Source organism: Passer montanus, unplaced genomic scaffold (assembly GCF_014805655.1).
Source record: "Passer montanus isolate IOZ18808 unplaced genomic scaffold, ASM1480565v1 scaffold16, whole genome shotgun sequence".
NCBI lineage: Eukaryota > Metazoa > Chordata > Aves > Passeriformes > Passeridae > Passer > Passer montanus.
Window position 1 is genome coordinate 6,084,527 of NW_024363160.1, and position 26,431 is coordinate 6,110,957.

Genomic DNA, 26,431 nt, shown 5'->3' on the forward strand with positions numbered 1-26,431 from the left:
ATTTTTTGAAATGGTTTGAAATCAGTTTTTGAAGATCCATGATCACATAGTATAAGTGGATTATAAAAGAAGACAGTAAATTTTGCTCCATAAACAAATTAGAGTGGGTGCTTCTTCACACTGGATACATTATTTACATCATTCTGTTTCAGTCATTTAACAAGTTTATTGTGTTTTTGAAGGCACTCTTACATTTCAAAGCAGCTGGATTATTTATTTGGCAGCTTTTATTCTAGTGAGCCTGAAGCACTCTATTGTCAAAATGTAACAGATGAAATAAAGTCAGGATGGTTTAACTTCTGCTATATTTCTTCTAAAAGTGATTGTTGTTCTGATTTAGATTGTGTGTTCTTCCAGCTTTTCAATAATACCACTATCTTTTTTTACTTAGGATTCTCATATCAGACCTACAGCAAGCAATAGAAAACCAAACTGGAGGGAGGTCCCATAGGAATCGAAGGTCCCTCCCTGGGTATAACTATGAAGTATACCACTCCCTGGAAGAGGTGCATTAAAAGTCATATTGTTCCTCTTATCTACCACAATGTTGTGTTTAGTAAGGCTATGGTTTCATTCTCTCTACAAGTTCTGGTTACCTGTTCATCTTCAGGAGTGTTCTAAATGTTTCTTCTTCAAAAACAGGCACTTCCTTGAAAAACGAAATCTATTTAATATTTGTATTCAATGCTTACCTTTACATGTAACTGTCTTTCAGAGCATCTGAGTTTTGTTTTTAAAGTAGGTCTTCTACTCTGGTTGAATAAGAGATTTCAGTGAGTGATTGGTCAGACTAAGTCATTTAATTAACCAATACAAGTAAATGCTTAAGTATTTGAACAGGAGGTACAAATACATAAAAACACTTAGATACAAATTCATTTCTGAGGAATACTACCCTGGATGATGGCTGGGTAAATAATTCCTGTTGAATTTACTGTGCTCACATATACAGTTTCAGTCTCAAGACAAAGTCACTAGGCTGAGGATGGAGAGTGATGCGTCACAAGATCTGGTGCCCACTAAATAAATACTGCAGGTAGCATTGAGTCCTGCATGGAAATCTGTTTGCCATTGTGTTCTGACAGGCAGAAACATGGAGCTTCTTTCTTCATTCCATTAACATTTAGTGGCAATGGTGGATTAGCCTCATCCCGATATTTTCAATGGAGAGCTTATATATTGCAGTAATACCCAACAATGAAATGCAAAAAAAAATCCCATGTGAAGGCTGCATCCAGTCTCTGGCTGTAGAGCTATGAGTGCCAAATAATGGTTAAAGTGTGAAAACAAAAACAAACAAGACAAAAATAAAAACCATAGGAAAATCAAAAAATAGAGAGAGGACAGAGAGCTGAGCCATATGAATGTATTGCAGTTTCTTCCCATGAAATGCAAAGATTGAAGCAATGATTTTATTTTTGTGTTTGCAGATCGAGGACTGGATGCATTATCTGAATAGAACTTATTCAGATCTTGTTCACATGTTCTCTGTTGGAAAATCCTATGAAGGGAGACCACTGTATGTACTCAAGGTAAAGATTAAATACTCATTAATTAGACTAAAATCTGGAATCAGGGGCAGACACTGTTATTTATGTTACAGCATATACACCAGAGATTCAGCTTAACAGTGTTTCCTAAGGATGAGTTGCTGAAATTAAAGTATCTCTCTGAATGTCATCTTTAATGAAAAATTGAAAAAAACCTGGAAAACTGATAGCCAAATCCTAGTTACCTGGAGAAAGATAACAGGACAAGTTCAATTAGCAGGATTTGTATTTAAGTGGATTGGAAAGCTTTTTGTTTATAAACAACTAGGAGAGGAGTTATGCTGGAGAGGGATCCCAGAGGAATGTGGAGCCCTTCTCAGCATGTGTCACAAATGCTGCTTCTTTACCTACTGACAAAATTTCAGGGCTGTGTGCTCTCAACTCACATTATTAGGACCACAAATTAGAGTGTGTCAGCAACATGGAAAAATCTTACTTTTAATGTACTTTCTTCTCGTCTCCTATTTAAGAGTTCTGAAAATTTGATTCATTATCATGCAATCCACGTAGTGTCATTGTTCCTCACCCTACTCCATGTAATAATCATTCCTCATAAAAGAGGAACTTGCAGATCTCACTTCTGCTACAGTTTGGGGTTTTTTTCCATAAATCAGCCTTATTATCATGGCATACCTGCCTAACATTATCTTGGCCATACCTTTCAAAACAGTAAATTTGTGTTCCTTTGTATGAGGAAATTCAAAATGGTTTAGCTTCTCTCATATTCTATTATTTTCTCATTATTGTTTTTTCACTCATGTCATGTGATCTATTGGTATTTGTGAATACTCACATTTCAAGTTAGGTAAAAGATCACGGCCCTACAAGAAAGCTGTCTGGATAGACTGTGGGATTCATGCAAGAGAGTGGATTGGCCCAGCCTTTTGCCAGTGGTTCGTGAAAGAAGTAAGTGTTTCAAATTTACAGTCATACAGTTCTTTCTGTTAAGTAAACTTTGCATTTTTGCTGTAGCACATCTAACACACTACTAGTATGGAAAGTAACTAGCTATAAAAGTAACTGTTATACCTCTCTTTTTAAAAATTATTTGTGGAATACTTAAGTGCTTAATAAACAAAGCTGTTAGTAACAGCCAGACACAGCCAGGCACAAGACAAAAATATGCCAGACACATACTGGCAGAGATATGAAGTTGGATTTTATTCCAAGACCTAAAAGTGTGAAGGTTTTCAGTAATTTTGGTTATTGCCCAGGTAAATCAGTGCCAGCATGTACTGCTTCAGATCAGTTCAGCAGTATCATTGTTTTAAGGACTTAGTTTAAAAGATACATTTCTCTTTTCTGCAATTTCATAGGAATAGAAAGCCAAAGTCACAGAATCACAAAATAGAACATAGAACTGTCTAGGTTTGAAAAGATCTTTAAGATCATCAAGTCCAGCTGTTAACCTAACACTGCCAAGTCCACCATTAAGCTGTCACTCCAAGTGCCACATTTACATATCTTTTAAATACCTCCAGAGAAGGTGACAAGCATTTCATTGGACAGCCTATTCCAATATTTGAGAACCCTGTCAGTGGAGAAATTTTTTCCAGCATCCAAGCCTCCCCTGGCTCAATTTAAGGCCATTTTCTCTTGTCCTATCTGCTCCCATCTGTCTACAGCCTCCTGTCTACAGGTAGTTGTAGAGAGCAATAAGGACCCTCCTGAGCCTCCTTGTCTCTAAAGACCCTCAGATCCCTCAGTTGCTGCTCATCACATTTGGTCTCCAAACCTTCATCAGCTTCAATTCCCTTCTCTGGACTCACCCCATAACCTCAATGTCTTTTTGTAGTGAGGGGCCCAAAACTGAACACAGGATTCAAGGTGTGGCCTCACCGCTGCCGAGTACAGGAGGTGCCCTGGTCCTGCTGGCCACACTACTCCTGATACAGCTCAGGTGTCACTGGCCTTCTTGGCCACCTGGACACACACACTGGCTCATGTTCAGCTGTTGTTGACCAGCACCCCCAGCTCTTTTTCCAATGAGTATCTTTCCAACCACTCTTCCCTCAGCACTACATGGGGTCTCTGTGACTCAAGTGCAGGATCTGGCACTTGGCCTTTCTGAACAGTTGGTTTCAATGTGTATAGAATTCATCCACCGTGTTTCCATGATGGCAACTGTAATCATTTTTCTGCTGTGCAATGGCTTCCAGCTCCTGTTTGTTGCCCATCCTCTGTGTATTGGTATAGATGTGCTTCAGTTGGGCTACTGAACCAAATGCCTTCTGCAGGGAAGAAACCCTAATTCCTACATGACCAGTTTCAGGCACTTCTGTGGTTTCTAACACATCAATACCCTTCTGTCTTTGCTGCCACATGGATCTCCATCCCCAGCCTCCACTGTGATGGCAGACTGAAGGACCTGTCTAGATCAACATCCCTCAAACATCAATGTGGTGCCCCCAAGTTTATCAAGCCTGGTTTTATCCTCTTCCACCTTCAAACCAGTTTACAGCTTTTTCAGTAAGACCTAACTTATGATCAAAGAACCTTTTCCACCTTTGAGACAGGTACACCCTATCTCACAGGAAAGCCTGCTTTTTTTTGACCCCATAGTCAAAAGCCCCAAAATTCTGCCAGGGACACCTGTCTCAGAGCCAGGGATTGATCTGCTGGCTGTTCTTCTTCATAGATGGATTTCACGTGAAATGATGAATTCCATATTCTCTGAAAAGCAAGTGGTTCCAATGTTTCTTTGATTCTATCTCATTTGGTTTATTCTCCCTTTATTTTTGATGTCTAGTGTTTAGTCTCCCTACTTATCCATTTGCAGTTTTCAAATGAGAGGTGAAATCAAATGGAATTGGAATTTTGCTTTCAAATTTCGTGGTTCTGTTTTGGTTCTGGTTTGTTGGTTTTTTGGGATTTTTTAGGAGGGGTTTTGGTTTTTTTTTTGTTTCTTTGTTTTTCTTGGGTTTTTTTAATATCAACACTTAAACTCTTCTAATTTGGGATTCATTACAGATGTATTATATGTTTACAGGGTTTTGCCATTTCCCCTAGCCAACAAACTTTTGTTCAAGATGAGGCATTAGCTGCACAATGGAGACTACCTTGAAATGTAATTGGCAGAAGTCAAAAGTGACTTAAAAATTCCCCCACAAGTGTACTTTGAGTACTTTGCATGCCATTTGTTTGCACAAAATAAGGGTTGCAACATACTTTTAGAAGCTTATTCCTATAAACACACAATTTTCTCACTTTTCTTCCCACCCATCTCTATGTAATTCTACAATGCATTAATACCTCCTCTGATTTTGTGAGAGTAATCTTCTGCATTATCAACACCCTAATGCTGAGATGGCCATATAAGCATGTGTGGCCTTCCCTCAGGAATCACAACAGTGTATAGGAAAAGTACAGAAATAATGAGGCCACTACAGTTTGGATGAGCCTGTCACCACAAATAGGTTAAATGAGGTTCAGGAGCTGGTCTCCAGATTTTGGTGTGCAGCAATGGTTTGTTATCTTATTAAGACTCCTGTCAATGTGAAGATGAGCTAACTTGCAACTTCTGAGCAGCTTTCCTACCCAGGAGAACATGCTGCAGTAAGGAGGGAAGCTGGGGCAGAAAGGAACTGGTGGGAAGACTATTGTTTAAATTCCTCTTTCTTACCAAAGTTTTCCCATAAAGCAGTACCATGTGGCAGCACTGTAAAAATCACTAGACTTCTCTGTCGACCTTATAGCACAATATAGGCTATGGGTGTGTATATAAAAACCTTCTGGTTGTTATTTGAGATCTTCAGAGAGCAGCTTGTAAGGCTGTTTCTCTAATTATGTAAAAACATTTTCCTGGATTAAAAGTAGTCTCCACAGAGCTCCTTCAGACTACAAGAATGTACCACCTTTGTCTGCCCATCCCTTCTCAGAGCAGTATTTCAATCCAGCTTAAAAGCAAAAAGCACAAGGAAGGGAATACATTATGCTCATCATCATATTAAAAACAACTGGCTAAGGAGGACAGAAAAGATTATTAGATTGCTTGATTTAGGATATTACTTTTCTCATTGTAAGAATTAGAAATTTTTTGTAAGAACTCTGGGAAAACTGAAGGTCTTTCTGTGCTTCAAAATCTGCAATTCTCTTGCTGGCAAACTGCTCCCCTAAGCACCTCTGCAGCCTGGCAGCCCAGTTTTCCATCCCCCCTGGTACTTACGGGCAGTTCTGAGAAAGGGCTGTCAGCTTGGAAACAGATTTTTCCTGGCATGTTTGTTGACTCTTAAGGAATAGCACCACAAGTCTATTGATTTAAGGCAAGCAAGAAGGAATGCTGGATTTACATGATGTTGGCTTCTTTTCTAACAGGAACAGCATACATGCTTTCCTTTACTATGCAGGCAGCCTGAAATGTCTTAGCAAGCTTTCACTTCACCCTGTGATCTCTGACACTTTTTTATTGAAGTATATCCATGTTCCCGTGTACAAGAAGGCTTTTCAGGAAATTTAGCTTAAGAAGAAAACCCTCAATGCATGAATGTCACTTAACATTCAGGCCTCAGACTGGGTGCCTCAAATTTAACCAAATACTCCTATTCAGTTTGGGAGCCCTCAGCATCTGGTTTACACCTCTAGAGGTGGCAGTTTCTGCATGACAGTGGATTTGCTGCTAGCAATGGGAGAGCACTTCCAGAGGGTGGAGGTGCCACTGAGCAGCTGCTCATGGCTTTTTCCTGGGCATGGCAGCAGCTCCCCGCTGTCTACAGAGAATCTGGAATTGTTCAGCTAAACTGGACCTGGCTCCCACTCCCACCTACTTAGAAATGCAAAACAGACTAAAGCAGATCAGACTTGGGAAGTGAGGAGGTAAGGCTGGAGCATGGGAAGGCAAGAGGCTGCCTGCTGTGCAGACTTGCTCTGTATTTGGGCAATTACAATAATTAGAGAAAAAGAAGACAATAACTAGAGAAAAATTTATAGAGAAGTTACATATTTAAAAGAAAAAGAGAATGCACAATATATTATGATAATATATTTCAAAGTACAAAAGCAGCCTACTCACATTTTGAAACAAACAAAAGAGCAAAGACTATGGTTTGGGGAATTGTGGGTTTTGTTTAGTTTTCTGTGTGTTGTTTTGGGTTTGTTTGGTTTTGGTTTGTTTGTTGTTTTTTTTTTTTTTTCCTTATAATCTACTCCAGAATGAGCTCTAGCTTTGGCTCTGTGTTCCATAGGTCTGATGTTAATAACAACATCACTGTTTGTTTCTGTGGAAGACACCCCTAAGAGTCTGTAGTCTCTTGGCTAAAGATAATCAGATGTTCTGTCAGGATTAGCTGGCCTCTGGCAAACCCCACCTCATTGTCATTGAATTTCAAGTCAAGAAAGGGGACACCCTGCACACACAGGACCAGAGTTTTTGGTACTTACTAATGAGCCACAGAGAAGTGTCTGCACCTGTCCCTAGTGAAATAGCAGTCAGGTTACAGCGGAATCCCACCCAATTTAATCCTTACTCAGCTGGAAAGTGATGGAAAAAGGGCTCTGAAAGTGGAAACATGACAAGACCTTTGGTGGAGTATGCAAGCAAGACAAACTGTAAAAGGAAACAGAACTGATTACATGTGGGCTACTTTGAAGGCAACCTGCAAAGATAAATGAACCCAGAACTTGTGTCCACAGCAAGAGATTCAGGGAGAAAAAATGAAAAAATAATTTTTAAAAGGGTACATGGGATCTAATACATTAATATGTGTTAGTAAATATTATTAATTGAAAGATACTTTAATATGTGTAGCTACTTTGTAGAAAGCAGTAGACTTTAGAAACAAAATTCAGATATGTAATGTATTTATCCAAAATTAAATAGCCGTCACAGAAGCAAAGACATAATACCTATAGCCATTTTGCAAAAATACAATTATATATGTACATCTGTTAAGTAAGAACATTTAACTCCTATTCATTGAGAGAGGAGAAGTAGAGTTTAGCTATCAAATCATCCTGACCTCAAATTTAAGATTTTACCATTTCTTTAAAAATCTGAAATATGGTTCACAGGCTGCTATTCAAATTAACATCAAAACTAGATTCCATTTCAGTTTTAGTGAAAGCAGATGAGGATTCCCATTACATCTGGTTTGACTTTCTTCCCTCTAATAAATGCTGCCATTTGATCCATTTCAATGATGTATAACCTTGAGATGTCTTTCATACAATATTTTCAGAAAACAGCATAGCTGAGATGTGACTTTGAGTTGTGTTATTCTTTATTTCTAATGCAGGAATTTGTATTTCAAGATTAGAAAATTCAAGAAATGTAATTAGAAATCTTCAAGAAGTGTGCACTGATTGTTCTTCTTGACAAAATGTTTTAAGAATCCAATGTCAGCTGTAATGTCTATTAAGATCAAATGCATCTCCCTAAAGGAGTCACCTCATCAGGGCCTCAAATGAAAGTGAAAATAGTCTCACACTTTGGAAATGCAGTGACCTTCACCACCTTCCTCTCCCATCCTCAACAATGACCACAATTATTTGAATTCCCAATTTATTCAAGATTGTGCATTTGGACTTTATCATGCTCCCAGGGAGCAAACATATAGCCCCAGAAAAAGAAATGAAACGCTGAGGGGAGTTCTCAGAGGTATTTTGTTGTTTGTTGGGGTTTTTTTTCATGCTGACATTGGTATTGATTTATTCCAAAACCTAGAAAAAGGCTAGAAACTCATCTTTTCACTCCATAATAATGAGCCAAGAGAGACACACAGACTGTCTAAGAAGCAAAATGGCAACATCTGCCCCCACTATTCTCAGCTTGAGACTGATTTATGAGTCACCTCGTGGGATGCATATGGGATGCATACGGCCAATTAGCCAGCCATTAGGCTTGTGGACCAGGCCCCAGAGAGCAGTCTTTACCAGGAATTTTGCAGCATTCAAGACCTCAGATTCTTCCTCAAGAATGTTTATGAAGTGCTTGAGTGCAGCCAGCTAAAGGAGCAGCACACAGCCAGGGCCCAGTCAGGACAGCAGTGCACTCAGATGCAGGGCCAAGCAGGAGACACAGACACTGTTAAAAAGGGTTGGCTCTTCTTCTGCACTGCTCAGGCCCTGTGGTCAGAAGGCAATAAAGCTATAAGTATTCTTACTTTAAGATCTGCTGAAAGCCAGTGCAGCACTTACTCTAAAAAATTCCATAGTCCATGTCCTGATGGACAAAACATCTGCAATATCCTGCATTGACAGAGCAGCACTCAGTCATTCATTCCAGTGCTGAAGCCCACACTGTCAGGAAAACAGCTTCACATTCTGGATCATTGCTGGGTCTTGCTGAGCTCCATCAAAACCAGTAGTCCTTTAGGATTTAGAAAATTTCTTTTCCTGTGTTATCCGTAACTACCAGACCCTTGAAATACTGCCTGATTATCAAATTCAGATACCATTTTTTCCAACCACTTCAGAAATAGTCTGATCATGGGGGTGTGCAAGATAGTTGTGTGAAACAACACAATAATGTTTCCTAAAGATTATACACTTGATCTGTCACTTGTCAACCGACTAAAATCTTTTGAACAAGTACAACTGAAATGCTGTGTCCCCACATCCCAGGGTTTCAGACTAAGATTAATTCAAAGGATGCTCATTACACCTATATTTAATTATTGTTGAGACAATTCATTGTCTTTGAGACAATGTGTTCCACCTGCTGTGACAGGATTTCCATCTCCATTTTCTGGAGTTCTCCAAATGGAAATCTTGAGCCATAGAGGAAAGCAAGCAAGAACCTGACTGCCTCTCCATATAAATCAGACATTTGTGCCAGTGCTTTCCTGGGTACAGGTTTGCCACTGTTCCTAAAGTATCTTTGATTAATGGTCCTCAAAAATCTGAAGAGCTTTTGAAAAAGGTTGAAATATTCCAAAGTGAATGAGAGGCATGCAAGGCCAAAACCAACATTGTACCTGTGGCTTTTTCCTTTCACCCTTTAACTGGATGTTCTTTCTTTCCAAAAATCTGTTCCCTCCAGCTAAAGCTCTTTAGCTGGTGTTGGCTTGACATGAAATATTTGTTGCTCTTTAAATAATTGCTCTTACTCTGTGAAATCTTCCTATCTGGGTTTTCCTCCAGTTGATCAATTTTTAGTTTACCCTTGGTTTAGGAGAGGCAGAAGCTTCTCAGGGCTGTTTTACCCCCCTGCAGCCTCCTTCACAGGTGCCAGTGGTGATGGTACCACAAAAACTGGGCTTTTTTCACCTTGAAGGACCAGTCATCTGGTGACAATCTCTCCATTAATGTCTGCAGCTCTTTCAGTAAACACAATATAATCATTGGAGCTTAATTTTTATTGTTTGCCAGATTCTAGTCTCCCCAGCTGTCTTTTTAGATGCCTAATTTCAGGAAAAAAAAATTGGACTTCTCTGAGTGCTCCCTATATATTCATTATCTGGAGGAAAAAAATCCATCTGTTTCATCCTGCCATATCTATATTTGAAACACTCAGCCTTACTTGTCTTTAGCTAATTCATCCTTCTCTGTCAGGAGCTTCTGCCTGAAACGCTGTTTGTTTTTTCTCCATCACAGAGATCACCTCTTCCAGCCTCTTCACTCAGCACTTCATTCATCAGCCTTTCAGCAGCAAGAGGCACTGGTACCAATGCAGAATTTGTTTTATCCTCATGACTTTTTTTCCATCCTGCAAATGCTGTTCCTGCCATTTGAAGTTCGTGTGCAGTATTCACACCTACATGTAGTAGTTTCTGCTTCTACTCAATGTCTCCCTTCCATTCCACAGCTGTTTCAGTTCTGAATGTGCTCCCTTTTTTTGGCAGCCATCCTATAAACCACTTCTCTCTGAGTATCTGCGTCTCTCCAGCACATGCTTGCTGCTGAAAATCTGCACCAGTTCTGAAGGGAAGGAAACTAAAGTAGCAGTGAACACTATCAACAAGAGTTTCCTGATCTGGGGCCTCAGTTGTGATCTTTTTTTTTTTTTTTTTTAATGGATAAAATCTAAGCCAGTGCCAAAAAGATGGAGTGCAGTACCATGGTATCACCACAACGAGGCATGTGATGCATTGTTTTAAAGGCAACTGTGGCAAACCATTTTTAAGCTGTGAAGTATCTCTGTCTCTTTTGATCCATGGTGGAATTTCCCAGGTTTTATTCAACAATAAGACAGTTTAGGGAAGTTTTGTTTTTTTTTTTTCCTTTGCTGTTACACTTCATGATAATAAATAAAAAAAACAGTCAAAATTGTTTTCAGTTTTCGGTTTTTCCTTTGCTGTTACACTTCATGATCAAATAAAAAAAAAACAGTCAAAATTGTTTTCAGCTTTCCAAAAGAAAGTACTGCGTTGTTATGCAGTACTGTGAAAGTACTGCACCTTCAGCTAGTCAGCTGCATCTTCCTGCCTACCCATGACCTCAAGAAGGTAAAAAGTCCTTTAAATTTGCTTGCAGCTATTAATTTTTCACAATGTAAGTAGATCTCGATAAAAGAAAAGTAACACTGCAGCTGTGTCGTGCCTGTAATAGGAATTCCTCAATGACACTTGCTCCTGTAAATTCTTATTTAAGTATTCATCACCAGGACACTGAGATTCTACCCCCTGAAGGCTTTTAGGCTGTTAGGTATGTTCTTATTCAAGACACGAAAAGAATTCACATTGTTGTTCCAACACATTAGTTGCCCTAAGGAAGAAATTCTGCTCTGTATTTTAGCAGTCCACTCCTGTATGATGATACCGAGTAATTAAGGCCTCAGTAAAACTGCTGATATGCAGAAACTCTACTGAGCATGAAATAGGACTGTGAAAGAAAATTCCATATGTTGGGCAATTAATTTGTTCCAGAAATGGAATTACAAGCAATTGTTTGGATCTTAAGTATTTAATTGTGTCTCAAAAATTCAATTAAACCTTGTATTCAAGTGATCTCTCTTGAGTTTCCCTCAATATGTACTACCATGGAGCAACACAATTAGGATACAAAATTCAATAATTACATTTTTGAAAGGCCTATATCTTGGTGGGCACTAATTTCATACAATTACTAGTAAAGAAATCTGTGTTGCTCCTTTCAAAGCATTTACAGTGCTTCAGAATAACTCAGGCCTTTTTTTCCCCCAGACAGGCAGTCTTTGACTTGTTCGGCATCTAAGAGGTTTTTCTTTTTTCCTTTTGTCCTACCTCTCTGAGTAGAACCAAGAAGTTGTCTCTCCAGTTTCTGCTAAGACCTCTGTAATTATGCATCTTCTTTCCCACAAGATCCTGCCCTTGCTGGAGTGGTCCCAGCCTTGCACAAGATTCTTGGAATGGCTGTGTGCTTCTCTGACATGTCAATCCCACCCATCATCCCTCTGCTTCTTCTCTGCTTCAGCATCTTTTCCATCAGTATCCTTAAGGAGCTACACAGTCAAGTCTTTGGGATGCTGCAGATCCTCCTTGTCAGACTCTTTTTATGGGTGTTGAGGAGTAGTTGCAGCACACTCCCCTTTCTCAGCTGTTTCTAGGTTTCTCCTGTGGTAAATGCCTTCAAAGAGGAAGGAAGGTTTTGCATTGTATTAAACAAAAAGGATAAATCAGACAAGGTTCAAGCTTCAGCCTTGAAAATTTGACCCTTTGTTTTAAGCCATTTGTTTTTAAATACTGGGCTGCATCTTAGCATGAATTATGGGCTTACCACTCTGCTTGTGATTTCAATGCCAAAGCAGGACACTAGCAGTAAAAGGGAAAACAGAGATAAAAAGCTGTACTGCTTCCAAGAGTGGAGACAGAGCTAATTACTAACTTGCCAAACTGATAAAGTGGCAATGAAGGCCAGAATGGCAGATCATAATGTCAGCCTGCTAAAGTGTAACATGTGCAGATAAAAGTAAATTATTGTGTGTTACTGTCAGAAAAGCTGTGTTTTACCTGTTATCTTAATAATGGCACAGAAGAGTTAATCCTGTTTTGCCAGAAGCAGTTTTTTGCAATTTCTGGCAGAGCAGTAAATGGAGTCAGTTCTTTGGGCTAAAATAGTAATTGTTTAATTCAATATGATTGTTTAGTTCAAAATCAGAAAGAGCAAAAGCTGATTGTCACCTTAAATTTAATAATAATTAATCGTGGGATAGCAAATCCTTATTAAGCTCAATTAGGATTTCAGATTTTCTCCCAACCCTGTCTCCTTGCTTTGTCCTTCTCACTCAATCCCCTGATATTATAAAAAGCCTCACTGCATCCCAAATCCATTTTGCACTCTTGCTTTTATTGCCTTGGCAGTTTACAATATAGCTCTTTTGTTTACTTCGTCCCCTAAATTAAATTTCCTCTGCACCACATCCTCAGCCAGCCTAAGCCGGTGGAGCTCTATCAGCAACCACCACTCAGCTGATCCAGATGATGGAGCCCCATCCCATTAATCACTGGTGCTTTCCCCACCCCCAGGCAGATTGCTTGCACGGCGCTGGCAGCGTTCCTCTATCATCTGCTTGCTCACTAATAACACGATCCAGCGTTTATTGGGCTGCTCTGGCTCTCTGCACATTCAGCAGCAAAGCTGCTATTGATTGCATGATGGGCAAGCAGAACCAGCCCATACTCTGAGAGCTCTCTGCAAACTACAATGCAGTTAATTCACTAATGGTTTCTATGTGCCTTGCTCGTGTCACAGCAGAGAGGAAAGGTTTCAGCACGGCTGGACGGGTGCGGGAGGTGGTGCACATCACCAGTGTTGGGAGGACTCGAGAGTCACAAAAAGCAAATTGTGGGCTTTGCTCCAGCAAGGACACACTTTGGTAACTGTAAGGCTCATTGCCAAAGATTGTACTGTCTGTGCTGCCTGATTACATACATCAAATAAAAATACCAGATAAAAGCAGTACGAAAGATGAAGTATTTCAAGCAGAAAAAGTGAATATGATCTCACACAATCTGCTTGCTTTCAAAGAAGAAAACCACTCTAGATCCACTATATTTTTAATGAAATACCACTCTAAAAGGGTAACAAAGTTATTTTAAAACCCCATATATTCTTTAAAGAACAGAATGGAATGACATATTTGGCTCTAAACCAGATTTAAGACTTTCAATTTTGAGGATTATTACTGGGGACTATAATGCTTTCCAAAGTCTCTTCTAGTATTTTGTCAATGACAACAGGCATTAAAATAACATAAAGTCACTATAAAACTTGGCATTTTGCTGCCTATATTTCGTTTAGGTTTCTAAATAGTGGTGCTTTCATCTAGCAAGGAAAATCTATTCTTCACAGGATTTAAAACACATTGTTATTAAAAAGTCATAATTCAAATATTTTCATTATGCCACTTTTTGCAAATTTGGAAAGGTTCTGAAAAATATGCAAAATTAATTCAAGCAATTTTAAGCAGTATATTACCTTACATTAATTAATTATCTGTAGTTATTTTAAGGAGATGATTTTTAAAGTGTTTCAAAGAGTTTAGTCTTACAGCATTGCAGTTTAAAATATAGAATATAGCCCAGTGTAATAAAATGCATAACTACCGATGTAACTGACAGCAATAGAACAACATACAAAATACAGATACAAACACATATGACAATTTCATTGTCACTGGTATGTAAAAACCCACCATGGATACACAACCTGAGCTTGATTTGCTAATACTGTCTAAAAATAGAAAAGCAGTGAAAAATCAAGGAAGTCGTATGTGGTGCTTTATTTCCTACTCAGCTAGACTACTCGTCCCTACTACTACTCTGAAATAAGCAAGATAAAAATGTTCATTTTATTTAACTCACATTTTGGAGCATAGGTTGGTTCTGTTTCCAGCTGTAAGAACAGTTTTACCAGTTTAACATCCATACTTACCACATAGACTCTTAATCTTGTCCAGATTTAAGTGCAGGGCCAGCCTAATGCACACAGAAGCCCTGTTTACTTCAATATGTGACATCTGCAAGTGAAATAGCAATAACACACAGTCTTTATTTTCATGGTCATTGTTTTTGAGCAACCATTGATTTGAGAAATCAATGTTTTGACAAAACTATTTTTTTTGCAGTTCCCTTAACATCATTTATTAAATCCAAATCTATTTGAAGGCTTTATATGACTTTTTAATACAAGTAAATCAAATTTAAATGCAAGACCAGCTATGGATTTTTGGGGAATTTCTAACAAATGGACCAGGAAACCCATGACCTCCTCATTGGCTGGGGCTTTCTCCGGGGCAGTCCATCAAGATTCCCCTCAAAAGCACACTATCATTCTCTTCTCCACTCCAAACACCTCTTTCAGGATCTCCTCCTAAGGTGCAGTGCTCCACATCACCCTGTCCCATTCCATTCTGTGCTTTGCCTTGCCTTCTATTTCTCACCGTCCCCTGCTCTTGCCTGGCTGGAGCAGAGCTCAGTGTGGAGTAGCACTGGGTGACTTGGCTTTTCACAAGGATCATGTGCTGCTTTGGATCTGACAGTGAGGCTGAAGGACTTGCACGTGCAGAGCACTTTGGGAGGGGGAGATGAAGCTGGGCAAGGAGAAAGTGCTGCATAACAGGGGGATGGTTAATGAACCACATAGAAGTATTTAGAAGTCCTACTAATCCCCTCTGTAAAGAAAAAAAAATGCTATACTCTTCCATGAGTAAATTTTAGCCCCAGACATGTCCAAATATATGGTTATTTCTTACAGATATTCCACACAAAGCATCCATCAGCTCCCATGGCAGCTTCAGTAATTCAAACAGCTGCATCGTCAGGAGCCAAGAAGTATTGAATTCCTGTACTTCACACTGCTCCCAAGCATTTGTCAATTGAAAAGCATTTAGCTTAGTTTATTTTAGAGCAAATGTTTCCCTTTGCTCCCCAAACACATGCTACTCTTCAGATCTGAAGGGCTAGAAATACTGCAGAGCAGAAGGCTGTAATCACAGTAGCAGGAGGAGAGAAGCCAGGCTCAGGCATCCCTCTGAATCCAGGATCACTGTGATATGCTTTCCACCTGCCACATGAAGCATTGGATTCCTTATAAAATCAAGACTTAAACTTTGAAGGATGCTAATTTGATGCCCAGCTATGTCAAGGGACAGTATTTGCAAGAGAATGTGGAGTGTAAGCTTCCTGGAACCCGTAAAGGAGCATCTCTGGCACTAGCAAATAGAATTGCTGAAGAGCCTCTGGTTTTGCTGCATTTTTCTAAGATGCAGAATGGATAAAAAACAAAAAGCTCTCCCTACCTAGACTTCTTTTACTAACCTATATACTAAAGGTTCTCAAAAATAGAGAGGTGTCTAAATTGTAAAGGAATAAACTGCCTGTATTGATAATTGTGCATGTAGTAAGCGACTTTGAATACAGACAAAAGCTGTGTTGTTAATGTGAGCCTGACATGCTTCAAGACCTTATCAAATCACCTAGTGGAAACAACAGGGCTCCACTGTCTTACAGGAGCTAAACTCATTTCTTCAATTAATTCTTCAGTATTCCACTGACTTTCAGCTCTTACTTCAAGAAAAACATTGCATGCATTTTCTTCTCTGTAATATAAGTTGTATTTTCTTGAGTATTGAAAGCAACTGAGAAGCAGAGAGAATAGGGTCTTTAGAACACCTTTTTCACATGTTCACACACTGTCTGAATCACATTTACAGGAAGATGTCAGCCTTTCGGGCACAGCTAGAAGGATGTCTGTGCTGCCATGAGAGCAGACCTCTGTACTGCCAAATGCCTCATGACTGTCACAGTACATCACAATACCTAACTGGGAAATTATTTTTATTATTGAAACTATTTTCTTTGGCTTTTCTGCTTTAGGCTCTTCAGACATACCAGACTGATCCTGACATGAGAAAGATGCTAACTCAGCTGTATTTCTATATTATGCCTGTATTTAACGTGGATGGATATCATTTCAGCTGGACAAATGTAAGTAATGGCAGTAGTATTATTCAAAAAATTATTCAGACAAGATCAAATGGTTATTACATTATTCAAAGGTGAGTCTGTATAAATCTGGTCCAGCACTTTATGCCTTAAAAATAAATTATTCAACTTAGAATACTGAATATGTTTACCAGGGTCGATTTGTTATATGTACAAATAGATTTTTGCCAAAAGAGAGTAATATTGCTATTTAAATATTTTGTAACTTGTGCTAGGATCGATTTTGGAGACTCTTTATAAATCTGGTCCATCACTTTATGCCTTGAAAATAAATTATTCTACTTAAAACAGAATACTGAATATGTTTACCAGGGTTGATTTGTTATATGTACAAATATATTTTTGCCAAAATAGAGTAATATTGCTATTTAAATATTTTGTAACTTGTGCTAGGATCGATTTTGGAGAAAAACAAGATCAAAGAACATGAGGTTTCACTGTCATGGTGTTGATGCTAATCGCAACTGGAAAGTGAAATGGTGTGGTAAGTATGGAGATACTTTTGTCCCCCAGTTCAGATTACCCTGTATTTAATTATCCAACAGAGGTAATTATCCAAGTAGGTTAGATCACATCTGTTGTGAAGTGTTCTCTTTTCCACAGTTGAAGTTGAAGATTTTTTCCCATAAAGCCATAAGCCAAGGCTCAAATCTTCCTAATAACTTCTAAAAAATAAAAGTTCTCAAACTTGGAAAAGTAGACATCATAAGTAAAAACCTGAAATGAGGAATGTGGCAAAAATTTTTAAATCACACATACAGCTATTCTGTATTTTGGCAATCATATAAATAAATTTGAAGCATAACATTGAAAATGAACCATGACTTTTCAAGATGTACCTAACTGTAGCTTCAGGAAACATTTCAAGCTTCATTTTATCTAATTTGCCATTTCTCTGAAATTATTTTAGTTTTGGAAATGTCAAACTTATTTTGCTGGCCTCAGTGTCCTTAAGTCTATTATTATCAGTGAGTTAATAAAGAAAGAAGGTGCTTCTAAATGCATGGAGATACAATTTTAAACTCCCAGCACTCCTGTAAGTACTTCATAAAAATTGGCCTGACTTTTGCATAGAGAACACAGTGGTAATGAAATAACTGCCAGAAGATTTGGAATGGATACACCAAGAAAAAGTGGTATTTTCTTAAATCTTACATAAAGATAGTGCTATTCACACGGAGTAAGCAGCCCCTAAAGATTCCACTGTAAGGAAGTAAGAACATTTAAATATGGCAATATATATTCCTGCTGACCTGCCCTCCCATTTTAAGGCACTTCCTTCAGCTCTCTGTGCAGCTGTTTCCTCATCCAGCATTAGTCCACCATCCTTATTTATATTACAAGCTGGTAAAGACAAGAAATTGTGTTTGCATAGTGCAAGGGCCCTGCCTTCAGCCCATCCCTCTTCCTCTAGATGTTTCCACAATACTCTTGCAGTGGGGTGAGTACTGTACAGTCTGGCTTGAAACAGCTGGATTCTTTAAGTAGGGCTTTGAGAATTGTGGGGATGAAAGTGAGTGTGGACAAATGCATACATTCAATCCAGCATGGACCTGTGACATTTCCTTCAAATTGTTTTCAACTCTACCTGCTCTAAGGAGAGGACTGAGACAGAAGCATTTACAGAAAGCCTGTGTTGGTTGAGAAACCCTCTGTTACAGAAGACAGGCTCAGAGCTGCTATCACAATCTTTAAGGCAACTTTATGCTGCAAAAATAATGTAAAAATGAACCAGTCCTGCATCACTGTTACCATGGTTTATTTAAGTGCATAATCCACAACTGCAGGTACCTTTTGGGGACATCCATTTACTGTTCACAAAATAGCCATTGGCATAGCTGGAATGATCAGTTCTCTTATATTGTGTTGAGAGATGTTAGATACGTATCAGTGCAAAATTAATACTCAGTGCATTTTCTTTCTAATTCTAATTAATTTTTCTTGTGTTCCCCCCCCCTCTTCCTGCTCCCTAGCATTAAAACTGTATTAAAACATATTTTTTATTCAGCCCTAAAAATGTTTGCTTAGTTTTCATTCAAAAAACTATTTTCTAGGCTTAGTGATACTGTAACCATACTCACACGTGTTGTGTGCTGTAATCCCTTACTTGTTGCATTTCTCCCCTGCACTGACATGAAAGACAGGTCCCCACCACAAGTTTAAAAAATAAAAATTCTTTCAAGTCTGCTTTCAAGTCATCCCAAAAAGCTCCACATGCTCTGCTTCCTGCTTTGGACCCCAAAGTCTGTCTAATCATCTATTTTAATGGAGAATAAAAAGGTCTGTCATGAACTGGGCTGACTGGTACTCAGATGACCCTAACCAGTCACCTGGCATTCTCATTAATATCTGATATTAGATGAGTCAGAGAAGAACCTGGCTCATATCACACTTTGAGGCTTGTGTAATCATGGTGTGTTTAACATTTTAAACTGCATGTGCTTGTAAAAACCTTTTCACTCAGTTGAGTTGCACTTAAGAGTTTTCAGACAGGCTTGAACTTCATGGTGGGGCTTCCAGGCAGGTGTGCTGTGGCAGACTCTGGTGTCAGCAAAGCCACCAAATGCTATCAGCGGTGAGCTAGTCAGTGCTGATAGCACAGCATCCCATCTGCTTTCCTCTTCCTTTCTAGTGTAGGACTTTGATGTAAGCTTTATGACTCTCTAGGGACCAAGCCAAGGGCCATATCACTGCTAGATTTCATGTTGCAGCAACCTGTACTCAAAACAGTGCACACAAATTGCACACAGGCCCATGTGAATACTGTCAGCAAGAACTCTGGGTAGAAATGCTCCTTGCAAAGCACATATATGTGCAATAACTAGTACAATGGTTTAATGATAATGAAATAATAGCAACTTTTAAGCAAATAATCAGGTACTTAGAATTAATTTAAGTCATAGGGCAAATCTAGTTAAACTGGTTGCATCCCAAGAGAGCAACAGTGGGAGTTAAAATTTCCAGTACATCCCAATTTCCAGTGCACCCCAGTGCTCACTGAGGACAGTATCCCATACTGGCAGACGTGGCTGCAAGGAAGTTTGAAAGCCATGCTGTAGCTCATTTATCCTGTCAGTCGTCCTTCTGTACCAGAGCACTGGTTTTAATCAGTCTAGGCACACATTTCCTCTGTTCATTGGATCTCATGATGGATGTCAGAGGATCCTTGTCCTCCCCTGGTATGCTATCAGGTACAAAAACAAGGCAGCATGGTAACATTTTACACAATTCTATTTGCTTCTCATGACTGTAACTTAGAAATGTCACAGGAGTTTATACATACTGTATCTACTCTTTTTTCATTCTTGAGTTACTTAAAGAACTTCCAGTATGAAAACTGAAAACATTATCCAAGGCCACCATGGAAACCTCCTCCTTTTACCAGTCAGCTTCACATAAGGTAAAGCACTAACTACCTATGGGATGGTACATGTCTCACCATAATAGGCTGAACAGTTTAGAGAGGTTTTTTCCTTCCCTGGAAGTCTCTAAACTGAGCCATATTTTACCATTGGGTCATTTTACCATTATCTTGTAGAGATCCACTGTTTATTAACAGTGTTATCCATTGCCATGATTCAGTATACAACACTGAAACAGGAGATGAAGTATCCATTTAAAAAATAAAAAGAAAAAAAAAGGCAAATGCTCTGGAGACTGTTCAATAGCTCTCCTGCAGCTATATTATCTGATAAGAAATCGAGGCAGAGTGCTCTTGGGATTTGGATGACTTGGTGGCCATCTGTTCTGCATGGAGAAGACCATCTGCCCTCTCTATAACCCTTCCATATTCACTGTGGTCCAAGCACTAATACCTTTTGAAACCCCCACCTGAGGCCATTGAATGGTAGCCTCAATTTTCATCTTACAAATGAAACCGCAGCATAAAATTCTCCCACTTTTTTTTTTTTTTTTTTTTTGGCATTAGGTTGATTGCATAACCCTGTTTTAGTTGATATCATTATGCCTTCTCATACACAGCTCTTTTCTTATTAATTGAAGGTGGCAGTACTTACTATACAAAGGAAAGCTAATAAAACACCATTGTTGTAAGTCCCTGATGGCTCCAGGGAAGTTTGCAAGCAAACTATTATTATTCTGCAGGTCAATGTAAAACGTGTGATATTTTGAAATTGCAGCAGATGAAAGAGCAGAGTAGATTTGCATAAATATTGTTCTTTTAGGCCCAGGCCCTAAGCTGCAAATGAGACAATGGCTTAGATCCAGAATTGCTAAATTATAAAGGAGCCACCACCACATCTCCTTTCCCAAGTTTCATCTTTCAATACCTCAAGGCATATTATATTTAGGCTACTCTTTTGCAGCTTGCTGCCACCTGAGCAGGTTGACACAAAGATATCCTCAAAACCGAACCCCTGCCCCAAACTTGAAGCAAAGTTAGGCCCTGTGCAAACTGAGGTGATTTCTAATTTAGCTGACTGAGCAGTCATTCCATGTGGCTTTTTTTTTTTTTTCCTATGAGGTTTGCAGGAGTGAAAATAGGCAGTAGTCAGGAGCTATTAACATGTATTTAAGATAATCCTTGTTGAGTTGTCTACCTACCATTGTTGTAGGTAATACATTAAAAGCTGTAAAAGGCTACATTGGTCCTGGGAGTGACTAATGAAAGAGGTATAGCTCTGATTTCAAATAGACCAACTGAGACCTGTCAGTAGTTCTAATACTGCAATGCTGATGCAGAAAGCCAGGAAGAAAATACAATGAAGTCAGGTTCTCCTTTTTCACTTGGAAAGAATGTATCCTCTGGGGAGAATCGTGTGTAGTTGGTAGATTGGGAGCTTTGTGTGTCTAGGAGATGAACAAGCAGATTGCTGCACTGAGGTCCCCTAGGCTCACACCTATCAGGCACAAAAAAGCAATTTAATTTGTCTATTGCTTTTCACGCTTTTGCACATGGGCCAAAAGAGGCTCAGCCAGAAGCTGACCCTTGGAATTTCTCTGTGATTGTTCACCAGCTTTCTCTTTCAACCTCTAGATGAAGGTGCTTCACTACACCCATGTGATGACACTTACTGTGGTCCTTTTCCCGAGTCTGAGCCTGAAGTAAAGGCTGTTGCTCATTTTCTTCGCAAACACCGGAAACAAATAAAAGCCTATTTGTCCTTCCATGCCTATGCACAGATGCTGCTGTACCCTTACTCCTACAAATATGCAACCATTCCCAACTTCAACTGCGTGGTAAGTACATTAAAACTTGGAGAATGTGCTCCTCTGTATATTTTTGGTACATTTTGTCTTGAGAGGAGACTTGTTTCTTCAATACTTTGCACATATGTAATATTGAGCAGTATTTATTCTCGATCCACTTGCAATCACATTTCTGGTTATATAACCTTCACTCACCATGAGTCAGTGGTGATTTGATTAAAATGGTATCATGCCTTTCATCCATCAGTCCCTTTAAATTACTTTATAGGATAAATCCCTAATTTTAATTATAGTTATTATCATTTTATTTAATTAACTGTAATGGGAATTACGTAGTTGGGTCCTTGGGCATCTAGCTGAAATTCTGTCTCTTCGTGCTCAGAACTTAAACACTAGAAGCTCAAAGAAGAGCATCTTCAATGCTATGAAACTCTTTATGTTTATCAATTCAAGGAGGAATCTCTTAGATCTCACCAAAATTAAAGCTTCAATTGCACTATGTATCATTCAGGTCAGACATAGTGTTTTTAACCCTTTCAGACAACCAGGTAATTAAAACCAGGAGCTTCTCTACATTAGAAAAATAAATTTAAAATAGCACATTTTTTGATTTAAGCCTATTGATTCACAGATGAGCACATTTAATGTATTCCACACTCATCCAAATGCAGAGCTATTCCCTCTGCTTGCAGTCTGAGGTCTGTTTTAGCCAGCCTCCTGTTCACAAAACCCCCCTTATGGCTTATTCTCTGAGGGACACATGGCTAAGCTTTGCTATCTATTTGCTCCTGCTCACAGACCCACACTGCACCAAGAGTTGCAAGCCTCTTTCTTTCACCCTCAGTCCTGAGTAAAATTACATTTTCCATTTATCTCCCATTTTGACCTTGAAAGTTGCAGTGACTTTTAACTTACTGGTTTAAGCTAGTTTTCTCCAAAGGAGCTTAGCTGTGTGTCCTGGCTTGTAAAACCAAGACACTGTGCCTTAGATTTGTCCTGTGCAGAATAAATGATGTTGTCAGTCCCTGGGGCTTCAGTAAAGTTTCACTCAGCTGTTCCCTCAGGAAGCTGAGCAGCCAGGACTCCACAAACTAAACTCTCTTTGTAAGTTTATTTCTGTTGAGACACTTAATTTCAGTAGCTATTAAACATTCTTCTGTCTGATGCCATTCCTGTGAAACAGAGCAAATTAGAAGTTAACTAAGCAGCCAGAGGATCTAAAAATATGTGACTTTAGGGAACTGATCACCAAACCCTGTAATGACTGTGGGTAAATTTATGATTTTTTTTTTAGTTAGCATTAGAAAATAGACTGGGAATTTAAAATCAGAGGTTCTCATTCCTTTGAAGATCAGCAGGACCAAAAAAATTTTTTTTAAGAACAAACAACAGAGAAAAAGGTAAAGACATAGTGTTAAGAAGAATCAGCAACTTCTCTGCAAGTATATGATTATTGGGTATCTGACTAAATTGTGCAGAGTAATACAAGGCAATAGCAGATGTTATAGATGGGAAATTCGTTGTAAGGAGAAGACTTATCTGCCAGTTTTCACACACACCAGTATATTTTGTTGTTCTTGTTGCTTAAGGGGTAATTCCATTCTGAGATGGAGTGTAACTGCCCCTCATCTCGTACACATTCTGCCTTTCCATCCATTGCTTTTAGACCAGAGGATCCCAATTTTTGATGTTTAGAAGGTGTTCCTCAGGTTTGCAAGGCCGTGGATCAGGCTTCTCATGAGAGGGAGTGGAGCACAGACCTAAAGGAACAAAAAAAGAAACTATTTTAAACAATTCCCAAGGACAAATAAAAACCAAATACCAATTCTAAATCTCTTATCAGTATCTGAACTTCATACTGCTTTTCAATGTGGTCAGTCAAAAACAAGTCAGAGGTTGAAATAGGAAACAGAAATAATTTCCTGTTATTTATAAAGCTCTTTATAGGAATCATAGTGAAAACTAAGGGAATACTTGTTGGTTATTTATTTGTGCATTTTAACACTTGCCTACAGCCAAAGACTCCATTACCTGGTGGCTCATAAATGTAATTTTTTTAAAATTTCAAATCCCCAAAATTATTATTTAGGCTGAGGTTTCATATTCTCCAGTTTTCTTGGAAATTGCAGTGAGCTGGAAAGTGATAGATCTCTGTTTTCTGACACTGATGGAGCAAGCATTGCTGGTCTACGTGGGCGGTGCGCAGTGGAAAACAGTAAGACCCCACATGCATAGCAGATAAATAGCTTTTGGTGCTAACAGTGGGCTACGATTAATTTTGAGCAGAAGAAAGTCTGTTCCTGTCTGGGTCAGATCATTCTAGTGAGCTGTCAGTTACCATTTCAATTAAAGTGTTCAATTATTCAGAGCTGCTTTGAAACTGGAGAGCTGTGTACTGATCACAACATGCATATATTCTGTTCTAATTTAGGCACAACTCTCTTATTAACACTCCCCTGAAATCTGTTCTTTTAAGATGCTTAAAATGAAAGTACTCTTTTAGATTGAAAAAAACACCAGCAGAAACACACATCCATCTCGAGAGTTTTAAATTTCACCTGATTTTCATCCTTTTTTTCCTGTACTGTCATTTGCCTGAGTGTTTGCAGTGAACTTATATGGCATGACTGAGTTTGTGTACATCTTTGCAAAAATCTGGTAATTTTATGTGGCATTTTCTCCTTGAGGGTGTTCAAAGACTGGTTGCCTGGATTTATTCAGCATCCAACCTGCACAGTATGATGCAGTTGAGAACTGTCCCTTTTTGGGGCACATGGCTCTAACAGTGGAAGCCAGCTGCATTCCTCAAGGCTTAGAGCTTAAAATTCACAGTGCTCAGAGATGCCTGCCCACATGGTGAACATGGACTTGGGATGCTCCTGGTCTGACCTCCAGATAGTTTCTGCCTCTGCACAGAACCCATTACTGTTATGCTGATTTTAAATTGGTATTGCCAAACTATTTATTGGAAAGAAATTAACAGGATTATCTGTTGTCTCATTGCTGTACAGTGCATAACTCATGCACAGGGAGTCTTCTCATTTGTGGCTATGTTCTACTTGCCATGGTGCATTCATCAGTTCTCCAGCCTTCTCAGCTCTCCCAGCTGAGCCCTGTCTCCTGCTCCCTTGGCCTCTTGTCAGGCCATGCCAGCTCCTCATCAAGACCCTGGGACGGTAAGCAGAGCTGCTTGCAAATTTTGATTGAGCAACAAACTTGAGACAATGCAGGCACCAGACATCAGCTCCTGGCCACAGCTGGAGCTCACCCTTCCCGGGCCCTGTGCAGCCACAGCCACCACAGTGACCTCACACTGCCACCCTGCCACCCTCACAGGGTCCAGCAACTCCAACCCCATCATGGGTCTTGTGTGTCACAACTCAGAAGTCAAGGCATCTGGAGCAAGAGTGCCAAGTGGCAGCACTTCTCCCCTCTCCCACAGGACAGACCCTTCTCATCTTTGGTGTTAGGGTGAGTCAGAGGTTACCCCTACACTGGCTGATAATCACATCCCAACCCTGCAGAAGTTCCAGAAACACTGAGTTAAGCAGTCCTTGCCCCCACACACTCTCCAGTAGAGGTGGCAAGAGGTCAAGCTGAAAAGGGCAGAGTCTCCAGCACCATCGTCCTTCTGCTAAACAAACAAAAATTCTGGTTGTGCCTAACAAATGCTTGTAATGGAGTAAAAATGTGCTCTTTCATTTGCTGAGTTACTGTGCAAAATAAACTCACCAAAGCTCTACCAGCACATCAAGAAGTGAAAATGAACTTATTTTTGTTTCTGGAATGACATTTTAAAAGTTTTCTCTGGCTTCTCTACTTGGACAGACAAAGCCTGCATGGGTCAGAGCAAGGATTAAGTCAGAATCCCAACTCCTGACAAGGGCAAACAAGTGGAAGGTTAGGAAAAACATAATCAATGGAAAGGCAAGTAGAGGGTAATCCTTCCCCAGTGTATTCATTTAGTGCCTGATAAATAACAAGGTAAGGACTAAGTTCATGAAAACTTGCATAAACCAAACAAACCCATTCAAGGAAATAAAACAACTAAAACAACCATTGCAGCTTCATGCAGTGGTTCAAAGTCCAGAGTTTCTAGCTCCAAAGATAATAATTTCCTGTTCTCTACAGACAGATGACTGTGTTTTCCCAGCCTTCATTGTATATTTGCCAGCATCCTTTTCTTTGGGATAATACTCCTTTTTCTTTTAAATACGTGTATCCTTTCTGTGTGTTTCGATGCACTATCCATATGTGACTCTCAGAATTTTCCATGGGCCAGGCCTTTTGCACAAAGGATGGACCATCCAGTTTCACAGGATGAACCATGAACCTCCTAAACAGCCTTTCAGCTGCAAGCTGTTGCAATGTAGGCACTGATTTTCCCTCTACAGGACTGAAATCACATTTCTGAAATAGTGGAAAGAGCTCTCCAACACTACATCATCAGGCCCCAGAGAACGTTAGACCAGCAGTGAACATTTACCTGCTGATCAGAGATTCGGGAGTGGAACTTGTCCCCTTCCATCTTCCCACTCTGCTCACTGAACCACTGTGAGTGTCAACAAGACATCATTTCTCCTTCACAAGCCCAGCAAGGTTTAGTGAACTGGGAAATTCATGTTCAGAAAAATGCATGCATGGCTTTTAAACTGCATAAAAAGAGATTATTTCATCTCATGGTCTTACGTGTCATCTAAATTTGTCGTGTTGCTAAATTGACATATATACCTATAATTACAAATACTTGACATCTGATCATTCACGGCGCAGTGAGCTCTTTTATATAATACAAAACGAAGTTTTTCAGGGAATTGCTGTCATTAAAAATAAATAATGCATTTATCCTTTACA

At 39.3% G+C, this 26,431-nt stretch overlaps 1 protein-coding gene across 1 annotated transcript in view; it reads left to right on the plus strand.

The window, feature by feature from the left end:
- The window catches only part of CPA6 (carboxypeptidase A6), an 81,143-nt gene that overhangs the window by 52,724 nt on the left and 1,988 nt on the right, over positions 1-26,431 (plus strand). Inside the window, exons 4-9 of the mRNA XM_039702949.1 lie at positions 392-506; positions 1,431-1,532; positions 2,352-2,456; positions 16,280-16,390; positions 16,802-16,892; positions 21,405-21,607. Of these exons, the coding sequence (XP_039558883.1) occupies positions 392-506; positions 1,431-1,532; positions 2,352-2,456; positions 16,280-16,390; positions 16,802-16,892; positions 21,405-21,607 (727 nt within the window). The remainder of the gene's footprint in view (positions 1-391; positions 507-1,430; positions 1,533-2,351; positions 2,457-16,279; positions 16,391-16,801; positions 16,893-21,404; positions 21,608-26,431) is intronic.